This window comes from Spea bombifrons, chromosome 2 (assembly GCF_027358695.1).
Source record: "Spea bombifrons isolate aSpeBom1 chromosome 2, aSpeBom1.2.pri, whole genome shotgun sequence".
In the NCBI taxonomy this organism is placed as follows: Eukaryota; Metazoa; Chordata; class Amphibia; order Anura; family Pelobatidae; genus Spea; species Spea bombifrons.
In genome coordinates this window covers 35339906-35363785 of record NC_071088.1, presented here as the reverse complement: position 1 = coordinate 35363785, position 23880 = coordinate 35339906, and the positions used below count along the sequence as shown (strand labels likewise).

At 38.6% G+C, this 23880-nt stretch overlaps 1 protein-coding gene across 2 annotated transcripts in view; it reads right to left on the bottom strand.

Annotated features, from left to right (window-relative positions):
- KDM6A (lysine demethylase 6A) overlaps positions 1-23880 on the bottom strand; it is a 57766-nt gene that overhangs the window by 16767 nt on the left and 17119 nt on the right. Inside the window, exons 4-17 of one of the 2 annotated variants that reach the window (XM_053457473.1) lie at positions 19109-19158; positions 12514-12572; positions 11874-11994; positions 7495-7549; positions 6173-6207; positions 4935-5028; positions 4693-4819; positions 4198-4296; positions 3402-3621; positions 2741-2875; positions 2168-2323; positions 1738-1833; positions 1533-1637; positions 893-1288 (exon numbers count right to left, since the gene is read on the bottom strand). In XM_053457473.1, the coding sequence (XP_053313448.1) occupies positions 893-1288; positions 1533-1637; positions 1738-1833; positions 2168-2323; positions 2741-2875; positions 3402-3621; positions 4198-4296; positions 4693-4819; positions 4935-5028; positions 6173-6207; positions 7495-7549; positions 11874-11994; positions 12514-12572; positions 19109-19158 (1748 nt within the window). The remainder of the gene's footprint in view (positions 1-892; positions 1289-1532; positions 1638-1737; positions 1834-2167; positions 2324-2740; positions 2876-3401; positions 3622-4197; positions 4297-4692; positions 4820-4934; positions 5029-6172; positions 6208-7494; positions 7550-11873; positions 11995-12513; positions 12573-19108; positions 19159-23880) is intronic. The other variant, XM_053457474.1, reaches the window with a different exon arrangement.

Sequence of the window (23880 nt, the reverse complement as noted above, 5' to 3'; positions counted from 1 at the left end):
CTATTTGGGATGTGTGCCGTTTTGAGATGAGCAAGGCCCATTTGGCATGTCTGCTTTTAAATGATGTTACCCTTTGCTATCAGTATCTCTGCGGTGTCATTAAATGACACACAACGCACATGCTGTATTTTCACACTGTAGACAATGACTAACACTTAGTGAAAGATGTCCATAATGTGATATGTCCACAAGCAAGCAGTCTCAAATATAATAGTAATATTATAAAGCGATGGGATAATTAACAATTGGAAAACTATTTCCTTTTGACAGCCAAATTCGTAGAATGAGGCTTAAAAAATATCCTATTCATCAAAAAGCCAAATACAGAACAAAAACAAGTATATTAGCAATAACATTCACGCTAACACAAAATTAATAGAATTCACAATTCAGCACTGTCTAGTATTACAGTAGTTCCTCTGCTAACTGCAACAGTGGTCCTTGGTGTTGCTTACTACATTCATACGTTGAACAGCTAGCTCACTTAGTAAAAGAAAGCTATTGGCAGGCTACTCTTTGTAAAGGGTCTGATAAAAATACAAACTATACAAATAAAAATATGTTAGCATATGAAATAAGGCTTTCCATAATTTAATATAGTTGGGAGATTCCATGGGAAAGAAGCATTTCTAGGCAGATAAAAGCTTCTGCAGACAAGAAGAGAATGATATTGAAACAGATACAGCTTTCAAACCACAGAGGGAGCTACAAGGCAATGTGCATTATAATATATACAAAAAACTACCAACTCATTACGCATCTATGGTATCAGCTCAGAAACCTGGATGTGTATGACTAATATCGTTGTTGTTGCTGCTTTAACTGGGATGTAATGTTTAGTTTTGATAAAATGTTGGTTTCCAAGTTCATTGACAATTTTACGAGTAGTTACCTGAGTGGAGTTAGATAGTTGGTTTTTCCACGGCTCCTCTGCGCTGCTGGTCAGGTTTGTGCGGTTATGAGGTAGAGCGACTGAGTTTCGCTGCGGGTAAGGCACATTTCCATTACTTCCACTTCCCGTTACATGATTATTGCCTATCAACATATTGTCTGTACTACCCATCGTCCCTGTGGTACTGCAGGAAACTGGGCCTGCTGGAAAGGGTCCATTAGTCACAGGCTGCGTGGGGCAAGCCGGACGGATTCCAGACTGAGCGGCATTAGGAGCTCTCGTTAAAGCAACCTGATGCTGCTGACCAGAGGTTGAATTTACAGGCAGTGCTGAGTCAGCTGTTGGTCCATTAGCAATTCCAATAGATCGTACCTGCGCAACCCCTGTTTGTCTCATCTGTAACAAAAATGCAAAAAATTACATATAATGAACAAATAGAAAATCAATCTGTATGCGGTTTCCTATCACATAACAGTAATGTTGTCAATGTCTTTGAATACATGTAACCAGCACATATTCCGATATGAAAAAAATATTTATTTAGCAACAAAAAATACGCAGCTCTGTACAGTTTAATCGGGGCAGTTAACACACACAATTATACAAAGTTCCTGGCAGGAATGATAAACAATAAGCATACCTGCTGGTGCTGCTGCATTAAGACAAACTGACTCTCCAACTGCTCCAACATTGCTTTTTGTGCTGGATTTAAATTACTCCTGTTTGCTCGCAGCTGTTCCAATTGCTGGAATTACAAAAAAGCCATAAATTAACTTCTGGGAATTCTATAAAATGTATAAATACACATATATATATGTTTTTTTTTTAAATTTAGTTGCACATACCTGTAATTTCTGTGGCGGCAAACACCACGAATGTACTTGTTGTTGTGCTGGAGTATGTGACAACAAATGGCCACTGCTCCAGGTATCTGAAGTATTCTATTTGGAATGAATGGAATATTTATTGAAATAATTTTTTTTTGTTTCAAAAGAAATAAGATTTACACTAAATAAATGGGAAGTAGGGAAAAGAATGCACGCGATAAGAACACGACTGGCAAATTCCATTTTAAAAACACACATTTCCAAATTGAGATGTTATGCCCTAAATAAAATCCTTGTCTCCTAAAGTGAATAGGGGATCTGTCCACATATGGAAAAACGTGTTTTGAATAAAACGCTCTCCATCATGTATGCGAATATCAAGGGAAGAGACGATATAAAACAAATACAGCAGCACGAGCCACATACATTGCTTTGCCATGTAAAATACCTTTGCCGGACTAGATGTTCTTTTCCTCTTGGCAGGACTTGACAGTTCATCTACCTGGCTAGAAGGAATCATGTGCAGCGGCAAGGACTGCTGTGAAATTGATGTTTGACTGAGGCCTAGTACAGATTCAGCATTCTGATGAGGAGGTTTACAGGCCTACGAATTATAAGAGAGAGAGAATATGGTTCTGTGTGATCTGAATATCTTACCCTAACAAGAAAGGAAAACGTTTAATTACTGAACTGGGAAAATGAACGTGGCTTCACACATAATGCACTGGCTTCCATTAATGAACACCAGCAGAGGCAAACAAATAAAATATAAAAACTGATGGAGGAATGGGACCTTATTTAAATTAAAAAAAAACAAAAAAAAACAAAAACCAACTATTGACAATCCACAAAGGTTCTTAATTTGGTACCCAAAAGGCAGGGAATTTATTGAAATCTTACTATATTAATTGAGGTGCACAAAAAAATAAACCAGTGGTGCTCAAGTAAAAGAAACTTGAAGCTAAATATTCAAAACAACTTTTAAAGTTGGGTGTCTGCAGAACATAACCCAACTTCTCACCTGCTGCGCTGAGTTCATGGCACCCTGCCTGGAGGTAAGCTCTGCGGGGATTGGTAGGCTCCATGCCTCCTCAATACTAGGAAGCAATTTAGTTTTATTCTGTAGACTACCTTGTGGAAGGTTACACAACTGAGCCTAGGAAAAATTACGTGAGAAGGAAATTTAACACAGGCCTATTTTAATAAGAGCATGTCCACTAAAGCTTCCTAACATGAACTGACCTTTTTAAGATAGAATAGATTTAAATTTGGGATTTCGTACGAAAGGCATCAAAAAAACAGGGTAACCAGAATTTAAACCTTTGGGAGAATGGGACTTAGAAAGTTCAAAGTTATGATCCGAAAAGGTCACACAAGAGTCAGGCTTACCCTGGTGTGACCGTTTCGAAGTCTGCGACAAATTATAATGTAGACAGAACATAAAAAGGTGTAGACGTTAATATGCAATAATAGAGAAAAATGGGTGAAATGGCTTTGTTGAAGGATTTCCTTCCACACACTTAAAAATTACAAGCCATGGAACAATGAATGCACATGGGATTGTTTAGAGACAAAAACATGGCATACTAACAGACCAACTTAACTTACATTCTCGACTAAAATTGTATGGTATATGGACATGCTAAGTGCAATTTTTCATCTTAAGAAAATGGCAGTTTTACCTGTAAGTACTTAATACGTGCTGCAAGTGCAGAGGTATTACTACAATTTTTGCTCCTTGTTGCATTTAGGTAGCATTTAATAGCATCCTGAGGCTGATTGCAGGATTCGTAGAGTGTCCCCAAGTCCATCCAGGCGGCAGCATGGCCATGATCCAGCTGTACAGCACAGATGTAGGCTTGCAGAGCATCCATAGGCTGGTTCTGCTGCTGATATAGGACACTGGAAGACAATCAAGACGTCTGAATAAGATATGAAACTACTACAGAGAGCGCTATACTCTCTAGTATCGATAACGAGTTTGAATATATACTTTATAAACTGCGGGTGTTTAAATGTTCCAAACACTTCTAATATCTGCATTATAAGCCTGTAAATGATATCCAAGAATACACCTTTAACCTAATGGCAACATATGGAGTTACGAATAGCATATTATGACACAGCTTTAGAAAGTGGTTTCATCACCAAAGCAACCAACGGAATGGTGCAATTAACAGGAACATTCCTCTGATTGTACCGGAATCCCTTTTTATGTATAACCCCTGTAAAGCGTGTTGAAAATGTACAGCTTAGAATAAAATGAAGTATAAATAACAGAGCAGTTACTCAGAACATGATGGACTCAAGTGCATTATTTAATCTGATATCCAGATACTGGATATAGCCTACTGCACCGACACCTCTGTCCTACAGATACGGCGGAGGCTTAGTGAAAACAAATTAAATGTAGGGGAAACCCCGCTGCACATTAAATGCTTTTAATTCATATTGTCTTATTGGAATTTTAATACTTACCCTATAGAACACCATGTATCGGCACTCGCCTCCGACTTATCAATAGATTGCCTGTACGATATAAAGGCATCCTGAACTTTCCCGATACTGGAATAGCACCTTTATATTGGAGAAGGGGAAAAATTGCAAATTAAGCAAATTAGCTTTCTGCATAATTTTATGCAGTTTTTAGGGAGGATGGTTGCTAAATACCACGGACTACCGACTACCATGAACTGTAATATAAAAAGTAAATCAGTGTTCACATGGCATAGCAAAGCTTATTATTGGTTAGTGGGGAAACTGCTAAATTTGTGGGTGGGGCCAATTTAAGGAAAAAAAGGAACTGACCTCATATATTGTATTTTAAGCCTTAGGTTAATTAGGACATGTTTTAAGCATTTTTCGTTGGACTCCCACACACCTTTTGTGGGTGTGGGCTGGTTTTAAGTTAGCGGCCCAGTGAAAACTAGGTTCATGTTGATGATACATTCCCTTTACAGACAAATACCTTACCTTCCAAGGAAATACCAGGACTGTCCAGAGTTGGGATCTGCCTCCAAAGATTTCTGAAGATACTGAATAGCATAGCTGGCTTTGGTGGTCTTCTCTCCCAATTGATCAACAGTGTGATGCATCCAACCTGTGAAGGCAACTTAAGTTTCAGCAGAGATGGCAAGAGAGCTATTGTCACGAGGCAATATACACACATAGTGAACCTTCTTAATATTATTCGATAGATACACAAGTATTCATACCCAACTGCTGCAAAACAGTTGCCTTTACTTGAGTTGAAAGGTTTTCAGTCTGCAACAGTTGTTCATAAGCTTCCTTTGCAGAGTGATACTTTCGCTGTTGAAAAATAAATAAAAAAAACATTCAGCAATTGGCAGTTAAAGAGAACACAAAACATTTTGCAGGCTAAATTATACATAAAACCATCCATTTTAGGGAAATTTAGGACATACATTAAACAACATATATTACTACATCTTCAGCAAATAAGTTTAGTGTTCCTGACATCCCTACTATAAGAGACTGCATGATAAAGCACTGAGTACTTTGACATGCATTCTTCCAAAACAAAAAGAATAAAAACTTATCTGACACACAAGTTGTAGCCATGCTACCCATTCTTCCTCCCTTCCTTCTCTGTGACCCAAAACGTCTTGCCACTTATTGGCTGCTTAAGCTGTCAGTGTACATACGGATGTCCTGTCACTGGATTGACAGTTTACGCAGCCATTGGGTGGCAGGAAAGTGCACCCACTGAAATCACGGTGCACTGGGGTCTAAACAGACCCCTAAAGACAGTTCAGGAGAGCCAGCAATGGAGCTGACTGGGGGGGTGAGTGCGTCATGTGCAGTGAGATGCATGTCCAGCAGAGGATGGAGAAAGGACCAAATGCATTCTGAGGGAATTCTGTAGAATCTCCCCATACATACGAACAAATGGACCACATTAAAAATTTAAAGGGGCCATGCAGCTATCATATGCATTAAAAGTGAATATAAAAAAGTGATTAAATAAACCTAAAAAAGTACACCTTTTCTTGCAAAGTGGTCCATTTGTCCATGTAATCTTTTCTAACCAATGCTTAACATTAAACAAATCATTAAGGGTGAATATGTTGATCATTGCTATCAAAGCTCATAATATGGATACACTAGATTAGAGACTGCATGAAGCCAGATGTTCCAAGTCCAAGTATATTATAGCGTCCTAGTGTATTATAGAGGGAGTATATATATATTTTTTTTTAATATATATATATGCTTTATAAAGGATTATATATATATATATATCATTATCCACCCACACACACTTTCTCAGCTCAAATTGCCTGGTTCTTCAGTGGGGAAAAGAATGCAGCCCGCTACACTAAAGAGGTTTGACAACACTGCGATGGATGATTAGTTTTAAGATTGCCGACCCAAGACAATACAGTAAAGGCAATTTATTTTTCATCTCTTTAAATAAAAACAGATTACTTACCTGTGTTTCGTACAAGTGAGCAATGTGAAACTGAACTGAAAAAGAAAAGCGAGTGTTACTGGCTATTTGTAACCGCTGCGTTTAAAATCAGCGACTGCCTAATAACCAAGTTCAACTATTTTGCCATCGTTACAGGCTGAACACAAGGTGGAGAGTAACAGATATGTGAAACAGTAGCTGAAGATAAAGCAAATGTGAAATCTACAGTTTGCCAAGCCTGTACTGTTTCTCCTATGAAGTGAAAGCAAATAATTTGGGTCTCGAAACGCTTAAAATAGTAACAGTAATAAAAGCAAGGCAGAATGTTAGTAAGCATAGGAAAGGAGTGTTAAATATCTGCATTTCAGTTAATGCTGACTGCTTTACATCAAATGCTTAAAAACACAGAAAAGGAAGCGCACCCTAAAAAGCATAAACTTCAGATTCCGTGGTGACGCCGAAATGACCAACACGTAAACAGAACAAACCGAGGCCGTTTTATTTACTGGGTATGCGCTGATCTATATCTATGTTGTGGTTACATCAAATGGTGAAATACATGCTCATTTATTCAAAGTAGTTATTAAATAGAGGTTTATTCACTAAACAGCAAATTGTACGTGATGTGAGAAGCTTTTCGGCTGGCTTATCTGTGTATTAGGTAGGGACAAAAACAGTAATTTCATTCTACAAAAATGCCCGGTTGACCCCACAAAATGAACACATTAATGAGAGTTCGTAACGATTTAGCTATGATCTGTGCAGAAACATCTTAACACGTGTTGCTCATGATGACTTACTAAGGTCTATGTCTCTACATGGGAAAATGGTCATACTAGATGTGCCGACCAGTTCTTATCTACCATCAAATTCTATGTTATCTAAATCATGTAAGCTGAACCCTCATGTAGAATAAAGTCAGGGTTTCTTGTCTCTTATCTATACAGAAAATTCCGCAGCACCACACAATTGGTTATAGACACAATGGGCAGGAGAGCTGGGAGCGTCAATTCAACGACTCCACTATATATTATGCATGGTCAACACATCCAACGCACAGAACAAGTACAATATTGTGTGTATATTAAAAGCATTATTACATACATTGCCCACAGTATTGAACGTTAAGTGTGTCTGATACAATTAGACATAAAATGAAATTGAAGGTGTAAGCCCATGGGGTTCAGAGCAGTCACCGGAGCCGGCTGGAGGAGAGCATCATGGTGCAGGACACGCGTTCAGCCAACCATCACCTGCACAGCCTATGGCTGCCGAACCCAGGACAATTTAAAGGGACCATGTACAATGTTTAAATAGTTACACATACTATCTAAAATACTTACTTTCCGCTTTGGACAAAGTGCAGGGATTGCAGTCAATCAAAGCCAACTGAAAATGCTGCGGGAAGAATAAACTGATTAGTTTTGGTTTGCAACATTCGTACCCAAATACATTTATTGCATATTAATACACATAAAATCCCTCGCAAGTACTTTTCACAATTGGTTGCATAAATGACAATGCCGAGTGCAGCAAAAATACGGAACCTTTACAGACTCTGCATTTCCCCGTATGAAAAACGTATCTTCCAACAGCATGAATGATCCGACATAAACAGACTCTTACAAACCTTTCACAAAAACAGTTCCACAAAGACTCAATTATACCGCAAAGAAAACGGGAATTCGGAATTCATACCTGTGTATTTTCTCATCAATTGTGTATTGATGCAGATAACTAGACGGAGCGGCTTTGGGAAGGTTACCATAGCAACGCTACTTGGGGAATTTGAAAATCACTAAATATAAAGTAAATAATAAGCACGGAGATGACGGCAGACATTATGCAAATGAACACAATGTAAGATGCCACACACGATCTGGATATAAATCAAAATGAATCAGCCTTTGAAAAAATGCTGAAAAGCATATTTAAGAGTGACAACGCCACTGAGGAGGAACACATTTAGACAATGTGTTTAAAACCAAAACCAAGCGTAATACGAGAAACCTTAAACTATAGGGGGTATAGGCACTCTCTAAATATTAAATACCTATTTCAGGGTAAAAACATTCAAACGTCAATCTTAATATAACGATTTCTCAATTGCACAAGTAAAAAGAAGGGCTTAAAGCGTCCTCGTAAGAAGGAAACAAACCTGCAACATTATCTACAATCTTAAACACACCAGCATATGCCCAGAATCCTAATCTGATACATGGAGGAAAAAAGGTCAGTATACAACACGTTATACAAATGAGAATTTTCATCACGGTGAAGCACAAAGAGACGAGCAGATGCTCACCGGTGCTGAAAACGAGAAAAAAAACAAAAAAACAGCAAACCTTGTTAATTTCAGAGTCTCCCGTCTACAACAAGCAGAAGCCGCTGGAAAACCTCTGCACCTCGTACAGATATTGCGGTAGTGAAGCCGGCTGCTGCGTGAAACGGTTATTATGCAGTTCACAGACGACACACAATACCTCAAGGCAGACAGCAGTCTATAGAAATTCACATCCACGGCGAGAGGATTTACCTAGAAGGCGCTGCGCGGAATGGTAACACGTAATTGAGAAACGGATAAAACCGACAACGTATCGGAGGGAGAAGGAAAAAAAAAAATCCACACTTTAACCAAGCAGCTGTCTTAAATATAGACAGAGAAAGTGTTTGATCAAATTGCATCTTATACGGGAATGGCACATGAAAGACAGTAATATTTTGTGGTTAATATCTCGTTACGGCCGAAGCTTGTATGGCTATGGGTGATATTAGTAAAATAGGTCACGGCCACCACACTGCTAATTGAATCCTCGACTGCACTGAAAATACCAAGGTTTTCCAAAAGGGATTTGGACATTTTTATAAGAAAATGTTAAAAGGTATGATTATGCCATGTGGCTACCTTTGTTCTCTTGACTGGAAGGGAAATGGGGAGAGAGGAGGAAGCGTAATCAAAGCGTTGGCAGGCAGCCAAACTTCCGTGTGTTCAGGTCACTCGTTCTGCCAGCTATGCTTTGACAGGAGGATCCACACAGATCTGTAGGAATCTCACTTGGACAAACTGCTTCTTGGCTAAAAGTGACAGTGAGCAAGCGCTCAGGGGCCAGTTGAATATGTCATTGAATCTTCAGGATATATCTTTCCCTGTTAAATTGGTCATAGTGTGTTTAAAATGGAAAATAATCCAAGAATCAAGATACAAATAGCAATATATCAGCGTTCTAGCACCAGACACTAAGGACGTATTATGGGAAAGCCTATGTTCTACGTATCAGGTAATAACATCAGGGAAAGCAAGCGATGCCTAGGGGATCGTGTGGAAAGTGACTGCACCGCTTTAGCAACATTTGCACAGACATGTTTACAGATATACATAAGAGTACTACTACCACAGAGATCACCAATAAACGTTCAGCTCCACAGCTGGAAGAACATTATTATCTTTTATTTATATAGCGCCAACAGTTTACGCAGCGCTTAATACAATACATAAATCCAAGGGATATGACAAGACAAGAATTGACAGACTAAGACAAACCGATACATTTGGTGGAGAGAGCCCTGCTCGCAAGCTAACATTTGAGAAAAAACAGTAGCTACCAGGTAGATACGGGGTGTTTGCTACCTGTATGGAGGATGTGATCACCCCAGTGTTAATGTACAAGGAACCATAACAACCCACATATGATGTATAAAAGGATAAGAGGGAGTTTGCTGCCAGGTTTTATGGCCCAGGAGTGTCATAAAAAACGCTTGGGCTACGCGCTTCCCGCCCCACGTGACACCAAATGGAACGTCTCCCAGAGGCAAAGCAAGAAGATTCCTTTAAGAATTGGAATCTAGGAATTGGAGTTTCCTGGAATATCCTTCTGACAACGGACTTAACATCTGGAGATTTCCACAGATAATTTTACAGTTTCAGAAGTGTATGCTTTCTGTATTATCCTTTTTTTTATGCTGTATTTTTGTATGTCCTCTGTAATCATTACTTTTGTAAAGTACTATGGCTATTTTTTTACTCAGATTAAAGAAAACAATCAGTTTTGGGTTTGTGCTCTAAATTTGAACTAATGGCTTTTGTGGATTTCTGGAGTTATGTTAGCGCTTTTCTAACTTGGGAAGTTTTACTTTTTTTGACTATATTAGGTTTTTATAGCATTTGAGCAGTTCAGGGGGTTACCAAAGCTTCTTTAGACCTAAAGCATCGCATAAAGTTTGGGGCCGTGGTGTGAACGGATTTGGGGTTAAGATGTGGTTGCTCTGGGCCCTGTGGGGAGAGTGACAAGTGAGCCTGCAGGCTGTTTTTTTTACTTTTAACTCTTACACATCCACGTTCCATCTTAATGTCTCAATGAGAGCCAGCAAAGAAGCAGGTAATGGTTGTTGCTCCTCTGTGTTTAAGGGCATCTGTCGGGTTGAGGTGTGAACATCGCTACTGTCTTCATGACGTTCTGCGCCATCAATATATGAACACAATGTAAGATGCCACACACGATCTGGTGTTTTCGGGACATTTTTCGGGTTCTATGGGGATAAGTAATTCCATTTACCCTGGACTCCACCTAATGAGGTCCAGACCATCATAGCCTCACCTACAAATCTTTCCATTTTAGAAAAATCTGCCTTAAAAAAAAAAATAAAAAACAGATTGGTGCACTTACTGAAGCAAATGAGCAGCAGCAGTCAATCTGTCTGCTTAATAGGAAAGTTCAACTTTTTTGATACGAGTTACCAGAATGCCAGAATGGGGACAGGGCTTGCTGAGCTTATCCTTGAAGCTGAGTCAAGCTAATTCTTGGCAGAAAAAAACAGAATAGATGCCGAATTTTCATCTTATCATTCAGGAAGGGAAAGCATGGATGACAATAATATGGTTTGTTTCAAAGTTTTTTTGTTTTTTTTTTTTAGTAAGTCTTCACAAACTATATCTGTGAGGCTCACTAAAAGTGTCACTTTGGGATATATTGTCAGTCACTAAACTGGGAGTCAAGTCCAAAATTCACACATAATGAGGTTCACAGTACTTGATGTACAGACAAAAAGTAAAAACGCCAGCCATACATTAAAATACGTATAAGAGTCACAGGCATGAGTACTAATGAATTCCATTGCATGGCTAGATGCATTCCTTTGCTATTGGGGTTAGAAAATGAGACTTCCCTAATTTGCATGCACAAATTTACATGCAGTAAAACATATCAAACATACTGAAACAAAAGCATTGGAATTTCCCTTTAAAATTATATTAAAACAATGTATACTAAACAAAATTAGGATAACTGATCTGAGAACTGGACTGTCACATATGTATGCAATGCGTGATTATCGCCATGCTGACGGTTTTTCCTAACTTTTCACGCCAGAGGCAGCACCTTTCAGAGATCTCTACACGTAGATTAGACATTAGCGGGTCACAATATTCATCCTGAAGCAGGAATCACATAGAACCTGCACTACTAACAGCAATAGGGATTGGAGGCCAAGAAACCAAAAAGGAGCCAGAAATCACTTCACTTTAAATGTTTGCACTGCTAAGAACCACTGAGAGAGGTGGGTCGTTTGGAAACTATTAAATATTAAGAAATACTTAATATATAAAGTTATATAAGCAGAAAATTGACCCTTTCAATCGCAAAGTATTGATATGAGAACATGACTATTACTAAAGCCAAGTACATCAAAACTGCTGCATAAAACCAAGCACAAAAAACAATCTCACCTTTAAACTTGACTCATAATCGGTGTTCACTTTGAACATAAGTCCAAGCCGTAAATGGATTTCCTTGGCGCGACAAAAGCTGGGATCGACATAAAGCACTTCCTGAAATGCTCTAATTGCCCTAAAGAAAAACAGAACTACACATTAACATAGACTTCAAAAAAAGAAGTGGCTGCATTTATCAATTTATGGATCACCTAGAAAATCTGCCGAAAGTTGAGTAAATTGTTTAAAATGCATTGATGCTTAAGTCAAAAAAATAAATAAAAAAAAAGCCTTTCATAAATGCTAATGGAAACATTGTTCAATACAAAGTGCAGAGTAGAATCTGCAGGTAGGAACCAGTGTTTGTATAATTTGAGGCCAGGTAGTCGGCCCATTCTTGCTGCCGTAATCGTTTCTTGGTATTGACTTAGATTGAGAATAGCGTTATGCCTACTCCATGCATGTTTAACTCCCTCACTGCATTACCCTTTACCACTTCTGCTGGGATGGTGGTCCACTTTTCACCCAATCAGCTTAGCTCTAATGCGAGAACTTTGTAAACAACTCTTAGATGTGCCCTAATATTTCTTCTCCTTACCAGTCTACTAATGGAGGGTTGAAATCAAGGAAATGCAATACATTATACAGCACATACCAGTGAAATGCATTGTAATGGAAGTAGACCAAACCAAGGCCATAAAGAAAGGCAGCATTCTGAAAAATAAGAGCAAATATCGTTATGACATTTTCATTCATGTGACAATTTCCCTGACAAAACAGAAATAATGCAAATATCCCCCTTTTATGAAACCCAGCCCTCACACCAGAATACCGCACTTTCATAAGACCATAAAAGTGATACACAATGCTTACAGATTACCTCAGACGTAGATTCGCTTTTATGCGATCCAGTCCCATAAAGGTGCGGAATTACGTTTTGTAGCGACATGGGAAACAAACACTCCTAAGTACTGCTAAACCCCCAAGTCTGTCTCCACATACAAATTCTTTTCACAGAAACCAAAAGAGCATCTTAAAAGACTTTGCCCAGCAGAAGGTATTAAGTCATTACAAAGCCACCCACGAGGTTGTCATAGTATGTCTAGCAGTTTTTGTAGTCTAAAGAGAGTCTGGACTCTCTCCTAACAGGAGCACCAGAACATCTAGGTCGTTTAAATACTAGAACGTACTTTGAGATTCCCCTCATGGAAACATTGGTGCTCTGTAGTAGAGCAGGGTCTGGACAGACCCTACTGGGACCTTTGATGACCCCACACCGCTCTGTTGCTGATCTCATGTACGGTTATTAGAAATGTACGGCAACATGGCAGAACAGATGATCAGAAAGTGGTAAAAAGTTCATTTTTTTTATTTTATGAGTAAACCTTTGGCGAAAAGATCAGCTACAATTTTCTTAGCATAAACGAGTGCAGCTAATATTTGTTTAAAGTGCAACAGCGTTTTTAACAGTAAAATAAGTCATCAGGATTTAAATCATGTGACAAAATGGCCATAAATAGGGAAAATATAAAAAGCAGCACGATTTGATTGAAAATGCAGAGAAATCACACTGGGCTGAGTTCCAAGTCTCTAGGCTAAAATCATACTGAATGCAACTAAATTTTTCTTTTACAGAAGATTTGGTGTTTACAAATAATGGTTATGTACATTTATAAAGCTACTGATTCAATAAAAACTAGAACACTTTTGCATTACATCATTACCAACATTAACCAATTAACCAAAACTGCATGCAAATCACACTGGGATGACAGCAACAAAGGGATATCTAAACTATAAGGTAACAAAAAAGAATGACAAAAATCTGCGTATACAGTGCTGTGAAATTGTTTTGCTTATTTGTCACATTTAGGTCTTTCAGATCACCCAACTTTTTATTTTTTATTTTTTTTTAGTGTAAGACAAAGACAATGTGATTTATCACAAAATGCACCTTAAATTAATTTCACGTATTGAAGGTAAATAGTCAATCAAAACCTATATCACACGTGAAAAAATAATTGTCCCCTGGCTGTGACACACTTGGCGGCAACAAGCCCAATTAAACTTTTGATAACAGACAATGAGTCTTACATCACTGTGGAGGAATTTCAGCCCACTCTTCTTGGCAGAATTGTTTTAATTCAGCCACATTGGGGAATTTGAGCATGAACTGCCTCTTTAAGGTCATGCCCCAGCATTTCAATATAAGTAAAGTCAGGACTTTGACTAGGCCACTCCAAACGCTCCATTTCTTTTGGGTCATTAGAGACGGACTTCCTTTACTTGCTTCAGATCATGGTCCTGCTTCATAACCCAACTGCACTTGAGCTTTAGGCCATCAGTCCAAAGATTATCCCAAAATGGTGTGTGTGTGTGTGTGTGTGTGTGTCTAGCAGATGTAATATAACCATTTGTGGTTTTTTTTGGTCAGCAGTGGTTTTCACCTTGCAACTGCCCCATGGATGTAATGTTTGCACTAAGTCTCTGACTTATTGTGGTATCGGAAACACTGTCCTGAACTAGGGTAAGCGAGGCATGCGGTTCTTTACATGTTTCTCTTGGTTCTTTTGTGACCTCCTGGGTGAGTCGTCAACGTGCTCTTAAGCTAGATGTGGTAATGGGCTTTTCAAATTTAATGACAAAATGGATAGACGAGCAGGCGAGAGACTCCTAACTGGTCAAGCTTATAAACTGTAGTTTCTTTTTGTCGTAAAATGTAAACAAAGGTTGTTGAGGAAAGGTGGTAGGACAGTCTGTCCTCAAAATTGCCCTGCAACTGTATTCACTCAATGCCCCTGTTTATGCTATGAAGCAAACAGGGAAAAGAAAAATGTCGGTGCGCTAAGCTAGTCACAGGCTGAAATAATACAAATGTATAATACGAGGCCTACCAAACAGGTGTAAGCATGCTGCAAAAAAACAGTGTATTGGCTGTACAATGTATACAAGAAACAAAAACTGTCTGCGCTTCTTACCCTAATAAAGTTTATTAGGGTAAGAAGCGCAGACAGTTTTTGTTTTTTGTATGCTATGAAGCAAGCCAGGAAATCTTATTTATGGGTGTGCTCTTGGGCTTCACAAGCCTGTTCTGTCAAAACATTAGAATAAAAAGCAAATAAGATGTGAAAAGCTTCGGGCATTAATACGGAGTGCCACTTGACCCACTTGCAGGTTTAACAGCCTTCACTCTTCTGGGAAGGTTTTCCAAGAGTTTGAAGGGTGAGGAAAATTGTACACAGATCAGGCACCCACATTGGACAAGGCCTGGCTTGTAAACAGTGTTCCAATTCAAACAGGTGCTCATTGTGATTAAGGTCAGGGCTCTGTGCAGGCCACTCAAGTTCCTCCACCTCAAATAATGTATTTATGGAGCTTACATTGTGCACATGGGGACCTGAAAAGGCCTTCCCCAAACTGATGCCACAAAGTTGGAAGCACACGATTGTCTACAATGTCTTTGTATGCTTTGGCCTGAACATTACCCTACACCCGAACTTATGGGCCTTGTCCAATCCTGCAAAACAGCCCCAAACAGTAGGCACTATGCATTCTGGTAGTTAGTACTCCCCTGGCATTCCCCCAAACCCAGACTTGTCTGTCAGACTTCCAGATAACGAATTGTGATTCATCGCTCCAGAAAACATGCTTCCACTGCTCCAAAGTCCAGTGGTGGTGTGCTTTACACCACTGCAGCCGATGCCTGGCATCTTTGTGTTGTCTTCAGCTGCTTGGCCATGGAAAGCGATTTCAAGAGGCTCCCAACACATAGTGCTTGTGCTGATGTTGCTTCCAGGAGTAGTTTGTAAATCTGTAGTGAGCAATGCTAAAAAGAGGACAGACTATTTTACACACCATGTGCTTCAGCCCTTGGCAACCTCGCTCTGTGTTGGCCCAGTGCTTTGTGGCTGTTACTCCTAGACACTTCCACTTCACAATAATAGCACAGTTGACGTGGGCAGATCTAGCAGGGCACGTGTGTCAAACTAAATCGTGGCAAACGTGGCATACTATGATAGTGTCAGGTTTAAAGTCACAGAGCTTGGCTGTTTGTCTATAGAGATAGTTGCTTATGTGCTTGATTTTATACACCTGCTAGCAATGGCTGTTGCTGAAACACTTACTCACATGCCCTTGGTCATATAGTGTACAACAAATTACAGACATACAAATATAATAGCAACAGGGTCAACTCATCAGCAGCTCATGTTGACAGAATTGTACTCCATAAATCCATAGATATATACATAAACTATTGGAGCTATGGATATCCACAGGCTGGGATAAAAAAATGGTAAAAAAAAAAAAATTATAAAAGAATGGGTTAAACATTAAATTATGTACATAAAGATTTAAGTAAGGGTTTTCTTTGTGTATTCACCAATATGTACTCGTATTATTCATTCATTTTCTTTACAAGGCTAGCAATAACATAGTTGTAATTAAATAAGGTGACCAAACATTCAAAAATAAACTGATCCTGGCTGAGGAAAAGTTTTAATAAGCAGATGAAGGAGCCTGCCTAAAATTCTGTTTTATGGGAGTTGCCGTTCAATAGCAGCTGAAGGTGTCTGTCTGAAGACTTGCTGCAAAGCATATTAAGAACAGCTTCGAATGAAAACACATCTGCACCCTGAGCCAAAAATGTGATAACAGAATAATCTAAAAAGACCGCTACCACAAATCGCTCATACCAAATCACTAACCAGGTTGTGATGGGATTCCTTATGAAGTTACGTTTATGTTGTCAAGGTGATTAAGAAAAAAAACAAATACGCTATTCAGAGTTATTCTATTTCTATAGAAAATCAGATTGAAAAGTGTTTGCGCTAACAATTGTAAATCAAGCTGAATTCAGTTGCAATCAGCAAATTCCAAGGCTATTAGCTACATTTGCAAACAACATGTAGCGCACTGAAATATAATTACAATGGCTGTTTAACCCTTCTGTATTCAGACACTAACAAATTAACACACATCAGGCATGGAACATAAAAAAAAACAGACAAAAGGCATAAGAGGGATTATTTTCCCCATTTATTTCATACACTCGAGATTGGAAATAAGAAAGCATAAGCCAGAAAAATAGATTTTAAGGAGGAGCGATGCTCTTTACTTCAAGTAGTGAAGCATGTGAAACCAGGCAGTTTTAAATGGAAGCCATTTCATTAATAGTTAAATATCACCATGGGCTTTTTATAATGCAGGTATCAATTACCTATAATAAATATTTTTCAAAAAAGGTGCCATCGTATGTTTCCAACCATTATATAACTTTGTATGTGTTTGGGTAAGACATACAAAAATCTTATAAACAATAACAAAGTTATCATGCTGCCCCCAAGAGGGCCTATCCGACTAGGTCATGTCTATGGCAGTGGTGCACCGCTCCTAGCATTAGGGGCAGAATTCCCAGCCTGTTTGCAGACCTCGAGGCCTGGAGTTGTTTGCCACTGGCCTGTGGGGAAAGGGACTTCATCATCATCGCCACGAAGACAATGAAATGTAACCAAAATATCATGCAGGCTGCCAGATCTGCAGGTAAACAGTTTACTGGAACAATCTGAAACTAACAGTTCTTTTCAGGGCAACGCTGCATTAATGTATGAAATACACTGTACTCAAAACTTAAATTTAATTTAAAGATCCTATAAACAAGAATTAAAAAGTGATTTTTTATTTTATTTTATTTTTTTAAAGATGATGCATATTGTAAATGCATAGTTTTTTTTGTATTTGTGGTATGGCTCAAAACCACAGTAGAAAGTTAAAGTAAACTAGTTACACTTCTATCTGTGCACGTCCCTTCTGTCATTTATTAAGTATGAGAACGCGCGTATTCCCTCTGGTGACATGAATGCAGATTTCTCAAGCGTGAAAGTAAGCAGAGGCTCACTCAACTCAATTGGTTACGGAATTAACGATCACAGAATGAATATGTTCAGTGTATCCTGTAGCTGTTCCTACTTTTCCTGACATGATCTCTATTGGAAAATCCTGCTGCAGCAAAACAATTAGACCAAGAGGCGTCTTAAATAGAGAAATAAAACAAAAGCAGGATAGGCATAAAAACACAACTTTACATGTCATTTTACCTTTTAAAAATACCACAAACCTCTGAAGACCATCTTGCCTCAGACAAAGTCTTTTCTGGAGGTAATACTTTTCTCGACAATATGGATTTATGGAATGATTGTTTAGCTACAGTTCCACAGTAAATGGTAATCGCCAATAAGACTTTTGCGGCTTATATTAATGTATGCGTAGCCAGCATTAGCACCAAACATTTTATATTTCATAAATACACGTTTATCGTCATACTCACAAGACTTACAGGTATTTGTTAGGTTGATGGTTAAAAGAAAGGGGTTAGAAATCAATCACTGTATGTTTTATTAGTTTTTTAATATAAGTCGCCATGCATAACTTTGCTTTCGGCTTATTTTCCTATAAAATTCTATTCACAAACACTCCCAACAACTCCGTATTAAAAAAAAAAAAAAAAAAAAAAAAATCAGTAAAGAGTAGGAAGCCATAAGTTACGCACTCACTTTGGATATGGAAAAGAAAATGTCACAAACAGCCCCCCTGCCCCCCGCTTACCATCATCCAGACATTGGAACTATAGATTATTGCATACATTGAGCAAAGGGTCAGGAGATTTTATTTATACAGATCTTTGCTTGCCCACACCTACTCATTCCATACTCTCAACCAATCCTCAGTTTCTTGAAACAATACAGCGTACATTTGTAAATATAAAGAGTAAATGCAGTCGGGAATACTATATCTGATGAGACGTTCAGTCTGTTCCTAACTTCGGTTCTAGTTACAACTGCCGACGTGACATATTGGAACACACAGATATAGTGCATTTGTCTACAGATGAGTATATTGACAGGGCATCATTTAAAGGATCATCAAAACAACAGTACAAAATATCCTTGCAATCAAAATAACAACTACACGTTCGTTAGAGGAATGAAACTACCAGTTCCTGGGTTATCAATAAAAAGAAATAGGAAGAACCCCAAACTCTTATCCCACCCCGTTTTAAGAAAATCACCGGCTAATATGAATAGTTGAATGAAAATAAAGAAGCATACTAAATATATAAGCAAGGAATGTTGATTTATAGTGAACATTTAAATGCTGGTACATTGCTATGGACTTCTATCATCAACCAAATTTTGAACGGCTTAATTATTCATTTTCTATTAACTACATTAAAAAGTTAAAGTTATACGAACCTTCCAGTAGTCAGATTGTAAACTGTAGTACCTCTGGTATGCAGATAATGCTGTAAACGAAAGAACACACATTTGAAAAACATTTGTCGGAAACATTTTTAAGCAGATACCAAGAAAAGAAAACATACCATGGCACAAAATCGTGATGGCAAGATGGGGGAAAAACATTGTGATAGGTGGCTATTTATGCTCTTTACTAGGTCATTGTTTTGTTATTATTGCTTCTTTTTCAGACAGCCTTGAAATCCTAGCTTCTTAGTTGAAATGTCTCCACAGAGGCACGCTGGTAAACAGAAAAATCTAATCACAATTGGGTCACAGATGAATAAAATATTTATCGTCTCCATAAAAGTGCTGACCAGAAGTTTAATTGTGTAAACAAACCTTTTCAAGTCTCCACAACTATACCCCATAACCAAGAGCAAGAAACGACAGATGAGGGTTCTTTTTTAGAAAGGCTTAACGCTTAAGCAAAATATTGACATATTTGAAAGAACATTCAGCCAACGTATTTAATTAAATAAGCAATATATAGTTTTAAGGCACCGAGGAATAAACTAGATAGAGCTAAACGACAGCTAATGAGACTGAAGTACGTTTAAGGCCCTTAACCACTCTCTTGTTTGGAAGCATACTGCAGCGGCTTTCAGCATGGAAAACGCTTCCTCTGAAAATAAGCGCATTGAACAAAAATACAAAAGGTAAAGGATGACGCCAACAGTAGCACTGGAGATGCTGAACTATAATGTTTGAGGTTTTAGCAGCTGAAGACCTACTTTTTCCAGAGGATGTGTCCACTAATTGCCATCCCATGGCCACGCAACTATAGGAAGCAAGATTTTCCCAATCTTTATTCCCTTTAAAGCAAAATGTCTGCCGTTACAATATAAGAACTTTAATAAAGTGATACTGTTGTGTAAGTACTCTCTCCAAATTCAGAACTGGGTCCTTATAGCATTTCAATGCGCCTACAGTACCGTCCAAAAGTTTTAGGCAGGTGTGAAAAAGGCTGTAAGTGATTTTAAAAAAAATTGGTTTACTGTATTTGCTCGATTATAAAACAACCCCTCAAATTTTGGATCTTATGGGGGGGGGAAATGCCTGAATAAAAGACTAATCTAAAATCAAAACCACTGTTTTTGTCATATCTTATGCATGAGTAGTTTTGTTCCCTTGCTCATCAGTCAGTGGCTCAGACAGGAATAGCACATCTATAGGAACAACATGTCCCATGATTCTCAGTCACGCGTAAGACACCCTGGGAATCATGGGAAATGTAGTTCACCAAGATGTGCCCTTAACTGAACCAGCTATGCAAATCATTCCTACCCGACAGTCTGTGCTTCTCTTCAAAAATTGTGAAAAGGAGCACAGACTGTCAGGTAAGACCAGCTTGCATAGGATTATGGGCAGGGGTATGGCACATAATTTACAAATCAAAGCGGGGTCAGGTGAGCACTAGGCGACCCACATGACCCACGCAACAGTAGCGTTGTGAGCTTCCAGCGGATGCTGCGATCCGGCCGCATCTGAGGATCCTGAAGCAGGGGGATGGTGTTTTGGCCATGGAGACTGAGGTGGAGACGGAGACGGCAGCAGATGCAAACGCTGGGATTCACCCCTGGTGCGGAGATGCGGCTGAGTATATGCTGGGATTCGGAGGTAACATAGGGGATTATCTGAGGTCTGATTACAGGACGACCTCAATTTTAAGACAAGGTCGATTTTTCTGGAAAAAACCTGGTCTTATAATCGAGCAAATACGGTATTTTTATCACTTAACAAAAAGCAAAGCGGGTGAACAAAATGAAAGTCTAAATCAAATCAGTATTTGGCGTGACCACACTGCCTAAAAAAAAACAACAAAAAAAAAAACATAAATGCTTCTAGGCACACAGCCAGAGATTTTGTAGGCATGTAGTTTGGCGTAATTATTTAACCCCTTTGTTACAAAGGCTGATTTTACTTCTTGTACCCATCATGACAATGGCTGTTTTAACATTTATGTGGCACTTGTGTTTCACTGTAATCTTCTCTCTTATTTAGTGTACCCACACAAGTTATATATTTGTTTTTCAGGACAAGAAATGCTTTCCTTAGATATTATTTTGATTGTATCTTCTAAATCACTATGAGACATGTAAAATATGGTGAAAAACTTAAAAAAAGCACTTTCATACTTTTATTCACCTCCAAAGTCTAATGAAAAAAACTGCTAAATAGATACACTTTGTCCAGAGTTCAGAAAGACCCAATACTTTCATGTTTTGTTTGAAATTCATGGGGCAATAATTACAAGTAGCTTTTTGCTATTTCAAAACCATTTCTTCTTGTAATTCTGCCCCCATGTCCTATTTGGATTAATTCTACCACCAGCCTTTGTCAAACTTTGTGGTAGTAACATTATTCTTCAGCTATGAATTTACAGCTCTTGGTATCCGTCACTGTCAAACAATACCCCCAATATGTTTTAAGCAACATCTCCCGAGTACAGCGATACCACCAATGCCTAGATTTTTTTTTTTAAAAATGCTGGACACGTTCTTTTGAACGGGATGATTTCCCCTTATTTCATGGTGTTTTTATTTTTAAATTTTATTACATTTTTATTTAACTATATATTTAACGCTATATATAACTATATAGAGGCACTTCAGCAACACTGGCCAAGTACTTTTTTTAAGCTGCCGCATATAGCCTTTCATTATGGTGAATATGAGCGTTCTTAGGAGCGATTGTACTGGGTCCCTGCGTTTATTTTTATTTTTTTATTTTGGCGTTGGTCGAGGCATTGCAACACCAGTTGAGCAAAGAAAGCAATCGATTGCATTCTATGCTTATTTAACCCCATGAAGTGCCGGGTACGTCAACTGTCGTCAAGGGATTAATCCTGCACCTAACAAGTGCTAATGATCATCAACTTAATATGTAGATTGTTTGTTATTTGCCTTTCAAACAGCTTTGTAGAAGGAATAAAACTGGGTGAGGAACAAGCAAACTCACTACAAAGGTGAGGCTCTTTGTTAAATGATACAAACTATCACCGTGTCCATTTTTCAAAGCACACTTAATTTCTCACCTTCCCAAAACTCTTGCACAGCACTGTATATCCATGTGTAACAGTTCTCTCTGCCCAGTAGATTACAATATGCACAAAAAGCAACATTTGTGGGCTTGAAGAAGTACAACTGGTCACTGCAATTAATTTTCTCCCTGAATGAGTGGGTTCACATTTAGGAAAACCATGTTTGCAGATAAAATGTACTTCCACCTTACACATGATATAACTAATAGGGATGCACTGAAATGAAAATTCTGGACCATAACTTCAGCATTCACTTGGCCGAAACCGAAAATGACCCCCCACCTTAAAAAAAACAAAAAAAACCACTTAAATTAAAAACAACAATATTACTATATATGATGGCTAACAGCAATCACACTCCTATCATGCCCAGGCATACCCAGATTCCAGCATGTACTGGTTGTCTGAGCATGATAGGAATGTGATTGCTGTAAGCAATACATATATATTTTATTAATATTGTTATTGAATTTTTCTGTCAAATTTTGGTGTTACTTAGCAATCATATAGAGATAATATTATTGATTAACAGCAATCACACTCCTATCATGCCCAAGCAGCAAGTACATGCTGGAGCCTGGGCATGATAGGAGTGTGATTACAGTCTCCCCTTACACAGCCATGCTATTTCACACACACTCTTTCACAAACATTTATTCCCTTAATCATGCATACTTGCTCATACAAGTATGAATATAGCACACACTGACATACAGCATAATAGAGGACTGCACTGGGATGCAGGTCTTGCTGATGTTGCAGGAGAGAGGTCAGAGACTGTACCTGTGGGTACCGGTAATCACTCAAGGCTGCCTTCGCGCTGCTCCCCCACATCAACTCTTCTCTTGCTCCCCCCAGGAACACAGCAGAGTTACGTGATGTGACGTTACTTCCTGTGATTCCGCTGTGTTCCTGGGCGGAACAAGAGGAGAGACTGTGAGGGAGCAACATGAAGGCAGACTTGCGGGACTGCATGTGAAATCTGCAGATCAGGTAAGGAGGTGGGCATGACTGACCACATATGTTGAGAGAGTGGACACATGTTGCGCGAGCATGCAGGATTGGACAAAAAATCAGCGGGAGCAGGATTAAAAAAGCCGTCCCGTGCAAGGCTCTACAGCATAAATCAAAATTACACAGAAGAATTAATTGTGTTAACCAGTCATATCAGAAAGCTCTATGACGAGCAGCATGAACAAGCTACAAAATCAGTAGGATTTGTGAATAAGTGGTTGAACCAACAATCAGGATTTATAGCTATACACACCTGCATCATTAAAGGAACAGTCATGCCAGTTTTATCAGGGGTCAGTAAAGAAAACTCCTCTAGCAAACCAAGCAGTACTTCAGTTAGGTTTATCCCCCCCCCGACACAAAATATGCAGACATGTATCTTTCAATCAATGAATTTATATGAATGTGCATCTTTCCAACACCAAAATCTGCATTCAAGTCACTTTAAAGTTTTCCAGCTCTAACACAAGGTTTGGTCTTTAGAGGTTCACCCCAATATAAGTTTTATGACTTGCACCTGCCATTCTGTGGATAAGGCAGAACACGGCATGATTACCCTAACCTGTTTTTTTTTTTAAGCTGAAAAGAACCTGTAAGCAGCACAAAAGGGTAAACATCAAATGTCATTTTTAAAGCAGAATTCACATTTAAAAAGGTTTTTAAGAGTCGTTGC